Raw genomic sequence first — 18,225 nt, 5'->3', positions numbered from 1 at the left:
ACGATTCAACGTCAATTTGCTAATTGATTGTAAAGAGCGAAGGAAAGACAGCGCAGCAACAGCGCGCTATAAAAAGGGTCGTGTCAGTTGTTACATGTAGCTGTTGAGGGAAGGGCACATGCGACCGTACCTATACGTTGACAAGTCGGCGATTGACTTGTCTGCCATCAATCTAAAGGACATACGCGGACACTGCTCAGAATATGTATATACAGTTTGTACGGCATAGTGTACATGTTGGTAAGATTTCAGAAGACACCATAAAAACCAAGAATTTATAACTTTTACTAAAGTGTTAAATAACATCAGTGTATTTGTCTAATACGCCAACATACGCATAGTTTAATCAGACATTTGTTTTTCATTGTAAAGAAGGAGGGGCCAGTTATCTACGGCATGGACTAGAATCTCTGTTGTAACCTCCTAGTTAAATTGTGCGTGGAGAATTCTTGATGTATGCGCCACTAATACCAAGAGTCCCATAGGAGCTGCAAGAGAATACTCTGGTAATAATATGACTGTCTTTTGTTAGTGCTAACCGCGTTTGCCACGGTACCTGTAAAGGAATATCAACTTGTTCACTGATCGTCAAAGAATCCGAACTTAAATTTTCGTCCAAGTAAGCATTCATTTACGTGCAAACGTAGAAAACTCAACGTCGTCAGTCAGGATATTCATATGTATGTTCTAATTCGTTACACTCAAACCAACTTAAAATACTGTACTAGTAGTATTCACACAGACACAGTATTAGGGGATGAAGAGCATCGAAGTCCTCAAGGGGTAACCTTAGATTACTGAAAACATTTTCTAATTCCATCTCATGCCTGTACACGGTACAATAAGGAGAGTTCGGAATTTGTGAAGTTCCACAAGAAAATCAAGGTCATCAAAAAGAATATTTATACATAGTACAAGCTGCCCAAGTGAGTTATAAGCCAACATGGCGTGGATGATGAACTTGTTGTTTTTCATTATGACCATGACAGATATTAATTTTACCGTGACTGGTGCCATAGAAAGCCATAAACAACTTAGCAACGTAAGGAACAAACACGCCGAAGACAGGGAGAGACAAGAAAGAAACGCGTCCTTTCAAAATACTAGTACTGTTGACTTCACTTCTGTCACTCCATACCAAATTACGGAGGAGTCCATGCACACACAGAGTAACGTAACAGCCAATACCATAGAAGACCCTAACAACTTAACAACCAGCCCTTCGACACAGCCAAACGGGCACGGAGGTGGTTCCACGAAATCCAGTAATATCGACGCTGCTAAAACAGATACAAGTGAGGCATCTATTGCAGGTGCGTTGGAAGTTCATGACGGAAATGTCCATGCCACAAATGCTTTCGAAACTGCAACCCAGTCATTGGAGGATATGGGCTCATATCAGTATTACTTCAATAAAGGAGACAGTGAACTCTTCTGGTCGTCATATGGACACCCCTCAGCTATACCTGAATTACATCCAACTTTAGTACCACAAGGAGAGATACAAGACTTTTGTGCATCTAACGCGAACAACACCGAAACGTTCATGCAACATACCTCAGCAATTGTGACTTGTGAAAACGCAATTCCGTCGTGGAAGTACACTTGTTCCGGTGCTTGTGGAATGTCTTTCCATGACAGCATATTTGACAGCACTAGTTTCAACGCCAAAATTGTTACAATGGCTTGCTCTTGCAACGATTTTTGTGAAATATATGGAGATTGTTGTTTTGATTTTCCTTACGAATGCAAAAAAGATCCATCGGGAAGTCAGATAAAGGTTGGCGACGTTCCAGGCAAACCGATCTGCTGGAGTGACAAGAGTGATATTGGCGTTCGAGTTTTAGGGGAGCAGTGCGCCGACAAATGGACAGGAAGTGAATACGAGGAGGGCTGTTTCAGTGCGCGAAGAGAGGCAGCCTACATCACCCCCGTCACCGATCTGTCCACACGTCTACACTTCAAAAACGTGTTCTGTGCCATCTGCAATGACATAACGAACTACACCTTTTGGTCTCATGACTACGATTGCACAGATGCCGTCACGACACTAAACTTGTCAGATCTTGATTTGCTCTCCGCTTGCCTTCCGACGGTCAATCCGCCTAAAAACACAGCAGTACACAAGTGTGACACAGGAATAAACATATCTACATGCTCAGAAACATGCAATAGCACCCATATGGCGGACATGTGCAGGAAATTCAACAACCCTGTCCGCTTTTTGGGCGCCACGTACAAGAATCAGTTCTGCGCCATATGTGACAACGCCTCAGTCATCGAGATAGGATGCCTTGATCTCGATATCTCAAAGGTTAAAGAAGATGTAGCCCGTCTGAGTGGTTTTTCATTCTCGGTGCTCATGGGCTTTAATCTCTCTACAGGGCTCAGCGTTGGCCTCTTACGGAGGGACGTAGAAAGCGAGGTGGAAACTCTATCGTGCAAAGAGGGGGCTGTTGGCTTCGGCGATTGTCGGCCGATTTCTTGCCTGCCAGATTACGAGCTGGTAGATGGAGCTTGTCGTTATCAATGGGACATCTATCTGGTTGATTTCGACCTTACGTGGAATATTACATCAGAATGGGCTAAGGTAGATTGGAACACCACCGAAGAGGAACTTTTGTACTGGGCAGCAAATCTAGGGTATACGTATCTGTCAACCTTATATCTAAGCACTGTTCATAACGACATTCATTTCCAACCTCTGGCGGCTACCGTCAACTGCTCACTGAGCTTCAAGCTTCGTGTAAGACGAAAACGACCGAATATCACCGAGAGTGTGAAGACGGCGGTCCACGATATCCAGTCAGGTACTCTCCTAGAGCACGACGACGACTTCTTTCCCTTTATTTTAGCGAGAGTGAACACCAACATACAAAAGGTAAATTAGTTTAATTTACAGGCTTTCAATCCTACTTGCCCTGACAAAATTAACGTTATTATATTATACTGTTTATGGCTGTAAGTTTGTGTTTCAAAGGTTTGACGTTGTTGTTATCGAAGCACCCTGAAAAACTCATAAATTACTTACTTATGTATTCATTACTTCATTTTGTTACGTGACCACGTATTTTGATGTTTGACGATTGGTTGAGAGGCAATCACGAGCGGTCAATTATTATACATGTAGTGTTTTACCTCCTAATCAACGCATTACACCATCTTAAATCTACACGTAAACTGCATGAGTCAGATCCCTCATCAGTGAGTTACGGACTTATTTTTAAATATTTTAAAAACTCGTGATTATGTAAAAAAGTAGTTTACTGGTAGATTATGTTAGTACTTTGGTCACGTTTTACTGGATCAACGCTCAGCTAGGTTAACTGACCTTCGCTTTCGGCGGCGGTAAGTATCCCAGCTTCGGGTTGATACTTAGCTAAGAGCCGATCTCAGCCTCAGTCAACAACAACAACAACAACAATAATAATAATAATAATAATAATAATAATAATAATAATCTTTGATCATTCATAAGGTTTACTCTCTCGAGGACCCATCTTTGAAAGGCGAGGAAGAAGTACCGGTAGGACCTACTGTCGATGGTCTTCCCCCTATTTCGGAGGAAACAGATGGCGCTCACAATGGTCAGCAGCAAAATGAGAGCGTCTTGGAGACATTTCTGCCACCTATGATACCGAATGCATCTGGCACCATGGGGCTTGTAACTATCGTCTGCTTGAGTGTTTCAATAATCTGTCTTTCGACACGGATCATTATTCAGCCCTGTATCAAGAAGTACGCCACTTTTCCAGCGCGTTTACAGCTTTGTCTGTGTTTGACGTTATTATTTTCAAAACTTATTTTACTTCTTGCTCCCTTTGCTGTGATGTCAGAAGGCGTTTGTAAAGTTATGGCCATCCTTTTTCTGGATGAATATATTGGCCATCGACATGTGCCGTGCCTTAAATTTCACGGCCGCTATGAAGTTTGACACTGCCGGTGCTAAGAGGCGTCTCTTCACCCTGTATTGTACATATGCTTTTCTTGTTCCCGTAGCCATAGTAACCATCGCCATAGTGATCAACCATGTTGAAATGGATCCAGCATTCCAGCCAGGCTACGGGATAAGATTGTGTTGGATATCGCGTAAATACCCATTCATTATCTTCCTGGTGTCGCCTGTCGGGGTCGCCATCGTCTCCAATCTTGGTCTCTACATCCACTGTGCGAGGCTGTTGCGTAAAGCGGTTGCCAGGACATCTAAGCTGAAAAACACAAGCCAAGAGCATCCGATTGGCATATACGTCAAACTGTTTGTCGTTCTGGGTGCAAACTGGACGTTCGGATTTTTGGCGCCCCTTTTCCACACAGAGGCCCTGTGGTATGTCTTTATTGTCCTGGCAACTCTTGACGGTGTCTTCGTCCTTGGGTCTTTGGTTTGTAATCGAGAGGTATATGAAGAATTTGTCTCTAAGATCAAGAAGAGACAGGCGGGTGAGCATACTGTCACAGATCCCAACACAAGGCAGGGCACGATGTTGTCTGACATGAGGAAAATCAATGAGACATTTGCCAGTGCATAAGCGGATGGCAAGCAGATTCCAGATTATATGAAAATCCATCAAAATCGCAAAATAACAATATGGGTTGACCTTAGCCCATATATTCAAAGTGTCAATTACAACCAAATTTAATTTAAGGCCACTACATGTAGGCAACTAATCAACAGAAAGACAATGGGTCGGTGAGAGGATGTGACGTATTAAAATAAATTCCTATAGAGTTGCAAGTCATGTTGGCATTGACTTTGAAAGCCTTTCCATTTTTGAAAGTTTTCCTGTTGTTTATTTGTAGGTAATCATAATTGTCTTTACTGTAAATGTCGCGTGACTCTCCACATGTACTAACTGTGAATATTGTTTGTTTGTTAAAGTCAAATTTTGCCCTTGTTAATTTTTTTTTTTAGATTTTGGGTTGTCACTTGCCATCAGGAGAGGAGTATTGGTCTCTACCATATGGAATATGTTTGTTACATCTGGATCATGAGTGTTGATAAAGGGGATGCCGTTTTCCCCATCCTCTGTTCTTGGCGTTCTCAGTTCTCCTATAGTTAATAATTTTGCTTTTTTTATAAGTAACGTACGATAATTTTGTTTTTCAAAGTCTCTTTTCCCTTCCTGTAGTCTGGTATCCCGTATTTTTTTGTCAGAGACTATTGCACATACTCTTCTACATATATATGGTCCATATATAAATGTATATATATATACGAGCACCGTGACTTGTATACCCCGTGAAGCTGGAGATACCATCTTTGAGTCCTGATAATAAGCCTAAAGAGCACCCGTGGTATAATTTAAAGTGTGCAATCCAGAGGAAAACCTAACTCCAAATAGTCCTGACAAACTTTTAGGAAACATGGGACAATATCCCACAAAACAGAATTGTTACCCTTGTGGTAGACAACGGCGCCGTCTACAGGAGGTTATTACAGTACGCGGGAAACACACACGGTCTTTATCGAGAACACACTTATGCTAAATGTGTGTAAAATTGGTGACATTTGGTGGTGTCTTTTCAATTTAATGGGCATGCATTTACCTCTGTGGAAATGACAGTGGAACATCGGATGTAAGGGGTACATGTAATAAATGTGAATAAATGGTATTAAATATGGATATCTTCACCGCTAGTTTGTATTATCTGTACCACTAACCATGTTATGTCTGGAATAAAAAAATCGCCATTAGGATGATGGTGGGGTATTCAGTACAAAAGTTTATTTAGGCTCTCATCACATGCTGTTTTTTCGTTCTTACAGTAGAATAAAAAGAATCCTTTTACTCAACGACTTGCATAAAACAGGTCTTATGACCTCAAGCTTTGTGGAAGTAAGAATGGAAAACTTATGATTGCACCCCAATTGGAACGCATGTTACAACACAACTATTCAAACATTTAATCAGTCTTGAAAGATACATTGAAAAACATAATTGCATGCTCTAAATTACAAGTAATAAACAACTGTTATTTTCTACTAGATTTTAATATTGGAAAGTGAATCCACAAGGAATTTGAGAGTCATATAAAACAAACTACGAAAAGAGTGTTTGGTGTGTACACAGATACTCATGGTAATAATTTTTATGTGAGTTTCCTCAGAGAGAAGTAATTAAGCAAATTCAACAGCAGTCAAAATGTATGGCACATTACAGTAAGTGGGAGATAGCCCATTCCCATCTCCACTAGCGCTGGGTCATTCCCTGGTTAAATTTCTAGCAGAAGCATCTTTATATCCATTGCAAAGGCAGGGTTTCTGTCACACTGGTCACTATGTATTCAGCACTTTCTTGGCATCACCATCATGCATACTCTGACTCTTTAATTTTCTATGAAATACGGTTCCGTGGTGCCGACAACCGGTGAGTTATCGGTTAAAGGTATCTAAAGGTACCTTTTAATTTTTTTCCGCTAAACAAACCGATACCAATGTATTTTAAATTTTCCATTTGAAAATAAAGAAAACATAGGTGCAAAAAATCTGAATGTCCTCAAAATAAGGGTCCTTTGATCGTTAAGCAATTTAAGTTTTGTCCGGCCTTCAGCCATATTTTCGATGTTGAAGTTAAAGCATTTACTGTAGCCGTAAGTTCTTACGTAATACCAACACCTGCCCAAAGATATAAACCTATATATAAGGCTTCAGATGATCAGTCCTTTGTAATGTTAATATGTCTTGTCAAATATCCCAGTAACGAAAGATCTCGCGTTGACGGGTTCGTACGTGTCGGATCCGTCCACGCATTTCACTTCCACATCGTCATCAGGAGCGATAAGTTGGATAATGGACTGGCGGGCTGGGCACTTGCCCCCTGGCATAATCACCCTGTGCACCTGCGAGTAAAAAAATAAAACATGGTCAGGGTGACAGATGAGTCCACTGTGAGTAAACTGGGGGTCCGTGGAACAGAGTCCGTCCCCCATTAGGTTTATACAGGTAAGGGTTGGTCTGACATAAATGGGCTGGACTCAAAGAAAGGGCTTACCTGTACATACATGTATCACCAGGAGGTGGACTCTGTATTACAGGAGAGTCTTTTGCACACGACACTGGGTTCACAACAGAGCTTGGAACGACAATTTGTATCAAATTTTACCAACAAATATTGGTCCATTTCGAGAAAAATCGAACTGTAGAGGTCCACTAATATGATATCACTCATCGGGCTACTGTATGGAATCAAGGTAGCATGGTCATATATTGGTCCGAAATTCTTTCATTTTGTATCTGTAATACTAAACAAAGGCTGCTGACATTGTATGAGGTGTATGTGCCGTATCTACACGTACATGGGCTACTTTCTCCATGGAGAGTGAGAACATGGTGCGCGAGCGCGCGCGTGTGTATTTGTACAGCATTTATGTGCCTGATAGAGACAGGTCTACGAGAGAGAGAGAGAGAGAGAGAGAGATAGAGAGAGAGAGAGAGAGACTGTACCTACCGTAGCTTTCAGTTTGTCAGCCGTCCATCTTTGTAACAACAGATCAACAAACACTCCGACGGTTCCAGGCACTGGCAACACGGGGCACCAAGTCCCGTCCTTTGTCTTTACCTGTCAACACAACTATAAACATTTAGTAGAAGTATTACATGTACTCATTACTCTAATAGCCAAACAACGCAACAACAGTCATACAGCATTGGCCAAAAAGGTTGTCCCACTCCCAATTATTTACAAATGAGGTGTAAATTGTCATAAACAGTGTTTTTTTTTTAATTTCAGATGCCGTATATGACATGATTAATGGTTAAGAATATACAAAATATTCCATACCATTTATTCAGATTTAAAACATGTTACCCCTCAAATTCAGTGTTTCACTGGGGCTTCCACAGAGGTAAAGAAATGTCCATAAAATTGGAATGCCAGCACCAAATGTCACCAAATTAACATACAATTAGCATTAGGATGTGCTCGTTAAAGGTCGCGTGCCTAATAGTGTATTTGTCTACTGCGCACTGCACTAATCTCCTGTAGGCGGCGCGATAAGCTCTGCGAGCAAGTGTGTTGTCATGATGAATCCTGGATTTAACCTCGAAGTCAGCTCTTGCTACCCTAGGTTCTAGATTCCGGTATTGCCAGCTCGATCTTGATTTCATATATAACCCATATCAACAATACCGGCTCTAGTGAACAGCAGCCATATGCATGTTACACTTCCGTCAATCAAATAGAACTGCTTCGCAGTGAATCTGCAGTTGAATGTCATCAGACCAAAATGAAACGTAAAACAATTTTAATTCTGCTTTATTTAATTTTGTTTGCTGTATTTAAGATGTAAAGTGAAAAAATAAATAATATTCTTTGAACAGAAAAGATATATCCAATGTTCTTGTATTTTTTGCTTATCAATGAACATTTAGTCCTGAGATGTACACGTGCGCAATACACGTGCTTGCCGTGTGTCAAATTTGACAGCTACACTGTATGCCCGATACCACTATAAGGGCTGCGCAATGGCTACACCAAAATCAGTTGTTAAAGCAGAATGTTGCTTCTATTGTGGCACTGACCTTCGACTGCAAGATATTTTCAATTCAAACTTCGTCAGGCACTTTTCTTCTTGTCTCGTCTGCACGAGATAACTTCAGCGCGAGGCGGGAAAGGCAGCTCCAGGCGGCCAAACCTGTGACGCACGAGACTTATGACTTCCAAATATGGATCCAGGCGGACACAGCTGTGACGTGTGACTTCCAAATATGGAAGTGCCCCAGGCAAAATTTTGAAGAAAAACGCCCTCAGATTGTCGCTGTTCGTCAGAGCTATAGTAAAAGCGACTCCATCACAAGGTATATTTAAGCTAGTTAGCTTTTACGTTGCTCTGACACTCAGGGTAGCTCTTGCAGATTAGTGAGATATAAGTTGAGAAAATTACGTTCAGTTACCCTAGAGGTACCGGAACCTGGTCAGCCATCACTGAAAAGGAAACTGGTTTTGTTGAAGAATTAAGGTATTTCCTGTACCCTATCTATGGCAAAATGATGGTCCGTAGACATGTTGCAAGTCCGTAGACCGTAGACAATGCCTCTTGGAAGGGTTGATGCAGGATCATATCGCCTGAGTGTCAGATCAGTCCACATTTGGAGAGCATTCCAAGCCCATAGCATCAGTACATTGTTCCCTCTGGAACAGAATGCTCTCAACAGATATCTCACTCCATTTGCAAGAGGTGACTTCAGGGATGGTACTGGCTTCATCGTGTCAACGCACTTGCTCACAACTTTCGTCTGGTGAGTGATTTGTTGCAGAGACAGAATGTTCTGAGGATTGGACAAACATCCTTGAGCCATAATATCAACCCCAATGAGCACCCGTGTCATGAATTGGAGTGTTAAATGCAGGAGAGTACTAATCCCCAAATAATCTTGACCAATTTCGCCAAGCTTTTTAGAAAGAATGGATCAATATCACACAAAACGGAACTGTAACCCTTGTTAAAGGCTTGTCGTGCAGCCTACCGTTCATAATTGCAGTGTGCGGTTGACACATTAAAGGATTTGCGTCATACCGTCAGAATGGCTTCAACGGAACATATTCTTCAGAAGACATGCCCAACTAACGATATCTTTATCCAAATACACAAATTAAAAGCTCATTTTGTACATTTTTGGCTTTAAAAAACATCCTTTTTGCTCGGCCTGGGAGTTAATGAGCTACGTGATCACGTGGTCCAATGACGACAATCGTGCCACCGGAGAACAGAGCGTGCTTAGCTGTCAAACTGAGCTGCATTGTCTACCTGTAAGATGACTTCTCTGGCTTCTGATAAAAGTTTATACTCATTCAAATCTCTTACCCGAGGGGTCTGAATCCTCGTGAAGCTGTGTAAAACCATTTCCCGTCTAGTCAATTCTTTAACAAGCATTAAATTATGATTATCCCAAGTTGTATAAAACACTGCATTTGAATGAGTTAAGGGTACTGTTTATTATTGCATATGAGGTCCATGTTATTTGTGAAATTCAATTAATTTCATTAAACCGCTGACACTCCGTCTTGCATACTTTAATTTATTAAACTGAGGTAAACAATGCCCGTTACCTTTACAAGTCCTATCTTAATCATCCATCTAACTGGAACTTCCTTTACCTCTTAATTAGAGGGTTAAATGGCATTCAATTCTCCTCCCCAATCCAACTCTCACTGGCGATATTTATCTCAGGTAAAAATCTACCTGTGCGTTAGTTTCAAAGAGCAGCTCCCGCAGACCTGGGGTACTAGATAAAATCTGAACACCAGGTTTATCGAGGAGCTAGAGAAACAAAGGAAGAATTTTTCCTGCACAGCTTCATAGGTATTTTAACATGGACTTGATCCAGCTTAGACCTCCAAACTAACAGGGTGACATGAGCAATTTTCACAAACAAATAATAAAACTATATTTCAGTTAGCCTCCTTTTAAATAAATATACCGTTCTGGGTAAATTAGAATATTTATTAAATCGCGATAATATTTTTGACTTGAATGATGATTTTATTATTAATGGAAATTAAGTTACTTTATGAGGTACATTTGCTGTGATTACGCTGTCCTTCATTTTTTGCGTTAGTCTACATTTTGCTGTACGTGCTTGTAATTTTTTTTAATCTGTGCGTACAACTTTTGCAGGTCTGGTTACGCCCCTGTAATGTGATGAAAGTCCAAAGTTGGCAATTAGTTCCATAGCTTATTTAAATAGAATTGCAGTGTAAAAATTTTAACAAGATGTTGGCGCAATAGCCCTTTACTCTTTGTGGATATTTAAGTTATATACAATGAACCAAGTTATCAGTACTGCTCTTTTTTTACATCCAACATTCTTTTAAAAAATCCGTTTGTGGCTTTCTTATATTCCTTACCAGGTTAAATCTCCATGCATAATTTAAAATATACTAACGTACGTAAAACTGCACATTTAGTAAACACATTAAATTTATGATTTTTTCCATGCTACCAGTAGCAAACAATGCTCTTTTACCTTGATCTGCTACATGTTTTGTGGGTTTGACAAAGCTTACAAATCTGCAAAAAGTTTTGCGTACAGACGCAGAACTTGCGTTTCAAGTTATGAAATGATAAACCTTTTAAATTATTTAATATTTCAGAAGAAATAACCTTCAGAAACAAATCCTCAAAGCATAAACGTATTAGGATTACGAACCATTTTCTTACAGCAGTTCCCATTTTTTCTTTAATATAACGCTCTTTTTCCTGTTTTTCCTCAACACTTTTTCTTCCAAGGAAATAATGCCTGGACATACGCATGCTTCAAGATACCCTGAGAGCAATTTCTTTTATTAATGTTCGCGACCGTGTTTGATCTTAATTGTTTAAATATTGATATTAAACGTCATTTACAAATACCAATAAAATAACCCCATGAAATAAATGAGATATATTGAAAAATATGAAAGCCCACCAAGACGAGTTTGATGCCTGTTATTACCTGGCTTGGGAATTGTAGCAGTGCATAATTAACAGGTTTTATTGTTTACGAGCTCTTGGTCAACTACAATGCATTTAAAATGCATCAGCAATTAGTAAGCTTGCCAACTGATGACAGTTTTAACTGTCATCAGTTGGCAAGCTTACTAATTTACTGATTAAAATCTAAAAGACTATCAGCTTTTGATATGATGTAAAACACCTGAGGTGACCGAGATCGCGAGCATCGCAACTATTGTCACCGAAGTTAGTAAGTCACGGAAGACCGTCACAGACAAAGATTGTCAAGGAGTTCTGCAATTTTGGTGAATCCCACGGCAACACACTGAGGCATAAAGAAAATTGCTCAACTCCGTTCAACACAACTTTCTTAAACTATTGTCTGTATGCACCATGCAGCTCAGTTAAGTCTCATAGACCTTTATCCTCATTGTCGTCACAGTACCACGTGACCCAGATCTGTTGCTTCATTTATGCATATTGAGGTGAGGTTTACTAAAACGCCTTTTTTCTACTAATAGATTGTTTTTATAAATTTTTAATGGCGGGGGTCGATTAAAAAATACCTCTAGTGTGTAGATTGAGTGCTGAATATTCAAAATTCGAGAAATGGATTTTTATGGGTCTATTCTCCTTTAAAAAGCTTATACCACTGTTAATTTTGTGTAACTTTGGTCACATTTGGTGCTGTCATTTCAATTTTATGGACATTTTTACCTGAATTCACAGTAAAACACTGGATTTGAGAGGGTGCATGGTTTATATGTGAATAAATGGTATAAAATAAGGATATTTTCGTCTCTATTTTGTATATTCTTAAACAAAAGTCATGCCAGATATGGAATCTGGAATAAAAAGCACTGTTAATAAAAAATTACACCCGTGAGGTGATCATTTGGGGGGTGAGACAACCCTTTGACCAATTACTACAGAAGTATATATATACATGTATACAGTACAGGTATATACCCTGTACTTATCAATGGTACTGCCGTCTCGTTTTCCTCTTTCTTCCCCCCCTCTACCTCTCAAAATTAAAAAAAAAAGAATATTGAGCAAAATGAAACTAAACCCAGTGACTTCTACCACTGTGTAATACGTATTACATCTGTCTACAAAAAGTAGTCGACAAACATTTTATAGATCCAGTGATGGAACACTTTCTGTTGTTATTAATGGCACTTATCGGCGTATAGATAAATATTCCTAATCTTTAATTGAATTTTCTCTTTCTTTATTTATTGCACTTTTACTTGCTTTGTGCATGATAGTTATTCTTCTTTCTCATTATTAAAATCTCCAGGGTGATATGGGCTGATGATAGGTCACTCACCTCCAGCCCGCCTTGGTCATCTTGAAACAAGAGGGTCAAGGTCACATAGTCAGCATGCTCTCCAATGCGCATCTGATTCGGCAAAATCACTGCAAAAGAACGATATAGCCTAATAGAAATAATTTTTTTTGCAAACCAAGGCTCCAGGGATGTTTCCGCTTTTAGGCATAATTGCAGCTTGTTCTTCTGAGATACAAAATGACGCAATCGACCACATTTCCTTTTGATATTCTAAATGAATTCACAGGCAAATGTGCTTATTGTACTTTGCATAGCATACTGAAAGAAATGTGAACAAACATAAGGTTATTGCGTAATGAAGTTACACTGTAATTACCTGTTTCGTCTGTAATTTCCGGATAATAGTTACACCGCGTTGCCGTCATTGAATTCCGGGTTCCTGCACCTTTGTGTGGTCCATCAAAGAAATGTCGATCCTTTTTTGTTAAGAAGAGAAAGTTGCGCATTACCCACTGGCATCTTAGTACAAATAAAACGCTGCACATATACGAGTACATGCATGAATACACACAAACAAAACTGTTTGGAGGGTCAAAAAAGCGACAGATGTGCCATCTCTCCAAATTCAAATTGCCCGAGTATTAGCATAAGAATTAATAAATAAAAAAAAAAATAAATAAATAAAAACAAAATATATCTGTTAACAAAATATAATAGCTAGACTCTGTCCAGAACATGAACAGTTATCACTGAGTAGAGAATTTATTGATTAACAGCCAAAATATCAAACGTATCTAGCAGGCGTGGTGTCGTCGATGTGAAAGCAACAGTGCCTATCCCGAATTTAACACAGGATCATCCGAGTTTTTGTCGCAATGTACTTTTCGAAGTTTATGTTAGATTTAAATGATTGAAATGATAAAAAACCACTGACACCTGCGATGTCAGGTACGTTGGGGAAGAAAAAAAAACATAAAATCCTAAAAAAATATTTTCTAACATAAGTTGAGAACACGGAGCTGGTCCGTTGTCAACTGACTTGCAATGACGTCACAAGGCGATCAGATTTCATGAAAGTGTTTGTATTTATCAAATACCTCAGTGGATTGCTTACAGGGTTGCCGCAATGCTAGACTGAAGTGGGGAAACAATTTAGAGTACGACCGATGAAAGCTTGGTCAGGAGGTAAGGGGCCTGAGATTATACCCACCAGTCCCATAGCAAGGGCAAGTCCCTGCAGGATACGTTTGCCAAGTGACATGGCTTGGCGGTTCAAGTTGAGCAAGGTTGGCTTGAATGAGACGACCTCGTGTGGCCATTTCTAAAATAAGAAACAACTAATATTCAATAGCTCACAAGACATATTCCATGTTAAACAGACATCTACCGAACAATTTTTGCTGTAATTCATATTTTATTTACCATTCTACAACGCACCAAAATGATAATGACATTGATTTCTTGGAAAGCGGGATTTTTTTATTTAAATGCTTGGCGTTTCTTAAATCTAAACGTTGGTAGTTTTCAGCAAGCGGTTTTATTTTTTAGTGTCTTTCTACAAAATAATAATATTAAATAGTATCAATCCATACCTGCTCCATCCATAGAGCGTAACTGAATGACTCCTTCAAATCGACCGGCCCTTCTGGGTTGACGCTGAAAATGAAAAATGAAAAATAATAAAACTATGAGGAGCTACAGCGTTTCTGTCTTTCTCTTCTTCTAGTTAATTCAGGGTACATGTAGACCCATTGCTATGATCTATTGAGTCTGGGACGTAGGAAGCTAATTTCAAGTGGTTGGGCTGGCCATTCAAAAAAAAAAAAAGCACCGCTGCTTCTCGGGTTGAAGATTCATTTACGAAGTAAATAAAAGTGGGTTTGTTTGTTTGCCACGGGAAGCTCCCAAATACCCCAAAAGCCTACTCTGGTGAGTATAAGTTATAGACGATAGCTGATGGTCATAACACAAAATTGTTACCAAATTTCATAAAATACTATAACATTGCATGAATATTTAAACTCACCTCTCTACACCCTGCCCCACCCAGCCATTGTAATTGTCGTCATGGGGGTCGTCTGGTCGCCGGTATTTCTGTTTCACTTCCGCCGGAAGCTCAAAGAACTGTCTGCTGCAGGTAAAGGATTCCCTTACCTACAACCACAACCAAAGTAGAGATAGGTTATTATTGGGAAAATCAATTTTCTGGCGGTAGGGAGGCTTTGCAGCGATCGTCATCAAAACAAACGGCAGCCATGCTGGAGGGAGACCGGAATCGTCTGCTGCGCATGACTAAACCATGTCTACAAATCAAAGATTCTTTTAACCGAGCAAAACGATGAATTACTGCAGGTTATTTGATCGAGAGAAGATAACTAACTTTACAAGCGTTCACAGACTGCCTGCAGTGATAACAATCCAAGGAGAAAGGACCAAAACCATTAACGGTGGAGAGAAGCGGCTTTGAATTAAGACTCATCAGGTAAAAGGTAAAATGAATTTATTTTGTTTCTCCTTAAATCAATCCTTTATGAAAAAAATGTTGTTTCCATGAAAGGTTGAACTTATGATTACACATTAAACTCTCTCAAACTATAACTATTTTATGTTCCAATGAACAAAATAAATAAATAAATAAATAAATAAATAAATAAATAAATAAATAAAATGAAGTACAAGATAACTGAAATAGCTTCTGACAACTACACGATGTTGGGAAAAGTCACATTTGGCAGGATTTCACGTCTTTAGACTGTCTTGAGTTCATATGCGTCAATCCCGTTGATCAGCTGAAGCTTTCACTTGTATATATATCCTTTTCACTTTGGTGTACTCGATTGCGACAATGTGAAGACCTATGAATTTTATTTTAATTTATTTGCATCACCTATTAACGCTACTACCCCGTCGTTCTTCCAGCATGGTCACGGGACTAGGGTTACGGAGCAAATATGACTTCATTGAAATGGGTCAATTCCGTCATATCCAGAATTCTTTATTAAAATTGTCAAGTTTAACTATTTTACGTTAATTCGAAATTCTCTCACCAGTCGTTCTTCTATTCCGCAGTTCTTCAGCAGGAGGAAGGGGGCAGTGGCCAGAGCCTGGTAAACCTCCTGACCCAGCTCTAGTAAGACGCTGTCTGGGACCTTGTCTGCGTCCACAGCCAGAGAATAGCGAGAGAAGTCTATTACCGGTATTTCCGCCGCCATCTCGTATACAGAGTGTGGTCGTCGTTCACTATATAGACAGATGAACTCAATCCTTTCATTCACGGAAGCAGGAAATCACTTATTTAATAAATAAAAAAGATAATTAAATTAATGCTTAATGAAATGAAATAAAATGCAGTGAATGAACAAATGAATTAAAAGATGACTGAATAAAGAAACTAACTTAAGAATACAGGTACTAGTAACCGAAATAGAATAAGTGAGAGGGCGCAGACTTGATTTAGGAGAAAGGGCAACGCAGGTCAGGAAATGGTGGAAACGGCACAGACCACAGACCACAGGCAACACAGACCTGTTGCTAATAATTTATATACAAGAATTTGCACAGAGAGGGATTGTGCTTATAAGTAAATCATTCTTGAACCTTTTCTAGAACTTGATGTATTCAGTATGAAGTATCGTAATATGATACACCTAATGTACCAATTTATTATTCAGGTTGCTAAGCTTCGTGACATTAAGCATCATGTGGGCATACTGGTTTTAAGTCAACGCCCACCACTTAATAGCAATATCATATAGCGCAACTACGAAAAAAGGTTCATCTTTGCATTGTTGCTGTATACTAGGTCTTTCTATAATACAAACATATGTGAAGAAGTTGTTTATTGAAATAATAAAACAGCATATTTAGCTGGACCCTGGACTCATTTTATTCAAAATATATTACCATCATCAACAACAAAAAGACAATAATATTCAAAACAAAATAAAATAATGTTGCACAGATGTAACAGATAAGGAGAGAAATTTGGATTTGTCAAAAAAAAAAAAAAATTAAAATATAAACGTTAATAATTTCCTGAACCGCCGTGCCCGATAAAAATGTAACATATACCAGACACGCAGAGAGGTCATTACAGTGGCGATCGCAAGAAGTTGATTTGCATACGCCCCTCCCCCCTCTCTCTCTCTGATCTTTCAATGGGTTATTTGATGTCATAGGAAATGGCAATAGACAGACACAAGAAGCGACCCCAGACACTGTGATGATGTGCGGAATTAACATGATAACGTACACTATCGTGCATGTGGTTTTGGTGAGAAGTTTTGATAGAATTTCAAGGTATCGGCTTCAGTGACTAAGCAAAAGAAACAGAAATGTAATTTATAAATAATAAAGAAGGCTTAATTGGCTCACCCTCAACACCCTCAAACCATCCTGGTGAACACGTGGCTTTGTTTTCTAGTAGTCCATTAAGCAATAATCAAAAAGCAAACTTCAACCTTAGAAAGCCAGTGCATGGTACGTACAGTTTTCATCTAAAATCTCAAAAATAGGGAACATAGGACATTATAGAAACTTGAAGCCCTGCTGTTGTAGAACGGCATTTTATTATTTTCTCTGAAACTCTCATATATAACTTCTTGGTCACCATTTCCCAAACATTCGCTTACATTGATGTCACAAGTGATATACCACGCCTCAGCCATGATTATCACATTTTACAAGTCTCGGTTGTTTTGTTCGCCTATTCGCGTTTACACCAAACTTCGAGTTCTCGGAAAGGCGCTGGGGTAAAACATTCCTCAAACGCTGGGCAACCAGACACTGGCTCATTGCGAGCAACTTGAGTGACATGTTTTACCTATGTCACCCAGTGGAGAGGGACTGTCTTGAGATTTGTGAGACGCTGTAACGCCACAGTGACGCCCCCTGGCGATGGTCACAGAGTTGTGGTCGGTTCCATACAAATATAGCCCTTTCGATAAAGCGTGATGGAGACCAAGAGAGATGGCTTTGGAGACTGTTTCTTGGATGCCACCTGGTAACCCCAGTGTAAGTCCAGGCGGCTAATGGAGATCGATAATTGGCCAAAATCGTTCTCTGAGCGGTGGCAAGTCCGGTGTAAACGGCATTAAAATGCACGTCCGGCACCAACAGCATCGACCGCGCCAAAGGTAAACTTTTTCTGAACAAGACAGACGGTGAAGTAAATCACTTAGGTATTTACCATAGTGAGATATCTAATGGAAGGTATCGACTTTAATTTGGTTAATAATTTGTTGATCGATTTACGCAAAGTGACGCATTATATAACCTTCCAAATGATTATACACTTAATATCTTTCGTTAAAAACAATCCAAAGTCTGAATGATATTGTCTTTTGACTCATCATAAAATGATAGGCCACGAGTGTTTGATCTAGCTTCGAGGGAAAGGAATAGGGTTGCGTACAATAAACCTCCACTGACAATATAACCGCGGCGCAGAAGCTTGAAGCTTTGCATGTTGATTTTCCCTTGAGACTTTAAACGACGGTGAG

At 39.5% G+C, this 18,225-nt stretch overlaps 2 protein-coding genes across 2 annotated transcripts; one reads left to right on the top strand and one right to left on the bottom strand.

Annotated features, from left to right (window-relative positions):
* Positions 1-860: 860 nt before the first annotated feature.
* LOC147762689 (uncharacterized) lies at positions 861-5,555 on the top strand. Its single transcript, XM_087011501.1, has 3 exons — positions 861-2,881; positions 3,479-3,754; positions 3,837-5,555. The coding sequence occupies exons 1-3, from the start codon at positions 944-946 to the stop codon at positions 4,524-4,526; spliced, it is 2,904 nt and encodes a 967-aa protein (XP_086867627.1). The 5' UTR covers positions 861-943; the 3' UTR covers positions 4,527-5,555.
* A 323-nt stretch (positions 5,556-5,878) lies between these two features.
* On the bottom strand, positions 5,879-15,984 carry LOC106159611 (uncharacterized). Its single transcript, XM_013535926.2, has 8 exons — positions 15,772-15,984; positions 14,751-14,878; positions 14,317-14,380; positions 13,935-14,045; positions 13,101-13,200; positions 12,764-12,852; positions 7,446-7,556; positions 5,879-6,837 (listed from the first exon to the last, which is right to left on the bottom strand). Exons 1-8 carry the CDS (start codon positions 15,934-15,936, stop codon positions 6,670-6,672), a joined length of 936 nt encoding a protein of 311 aa, XP_013391380.1. The 5' UTR covers positions 15,937-15,984; the 3' UTR covers positions 5,879-6,669.
* Between the last annotated feature and the right edge of the window lie 2,241 nt (positions 15,985-18,225).

Source organism: Lingula anatina, chromosome 4 (genome assembly GCF_051362555.1).
Source record: "Lingula anatina isolate TDL-2025a chromosome 4, LinAna3.0, whole genome shotgun sequence".
Taxonomy (NCBI): Eukaryota; Metazoa; Brachiopoda; class Lingulata; order Lingulida; family Lingulidae; genus Lingula; species Lingula anatina.
The sequence above is the reverse complement of the archived record's forward strand: the minus strand, read 5'-3'. Positions and strand labels throughout refer to the sequence as shown.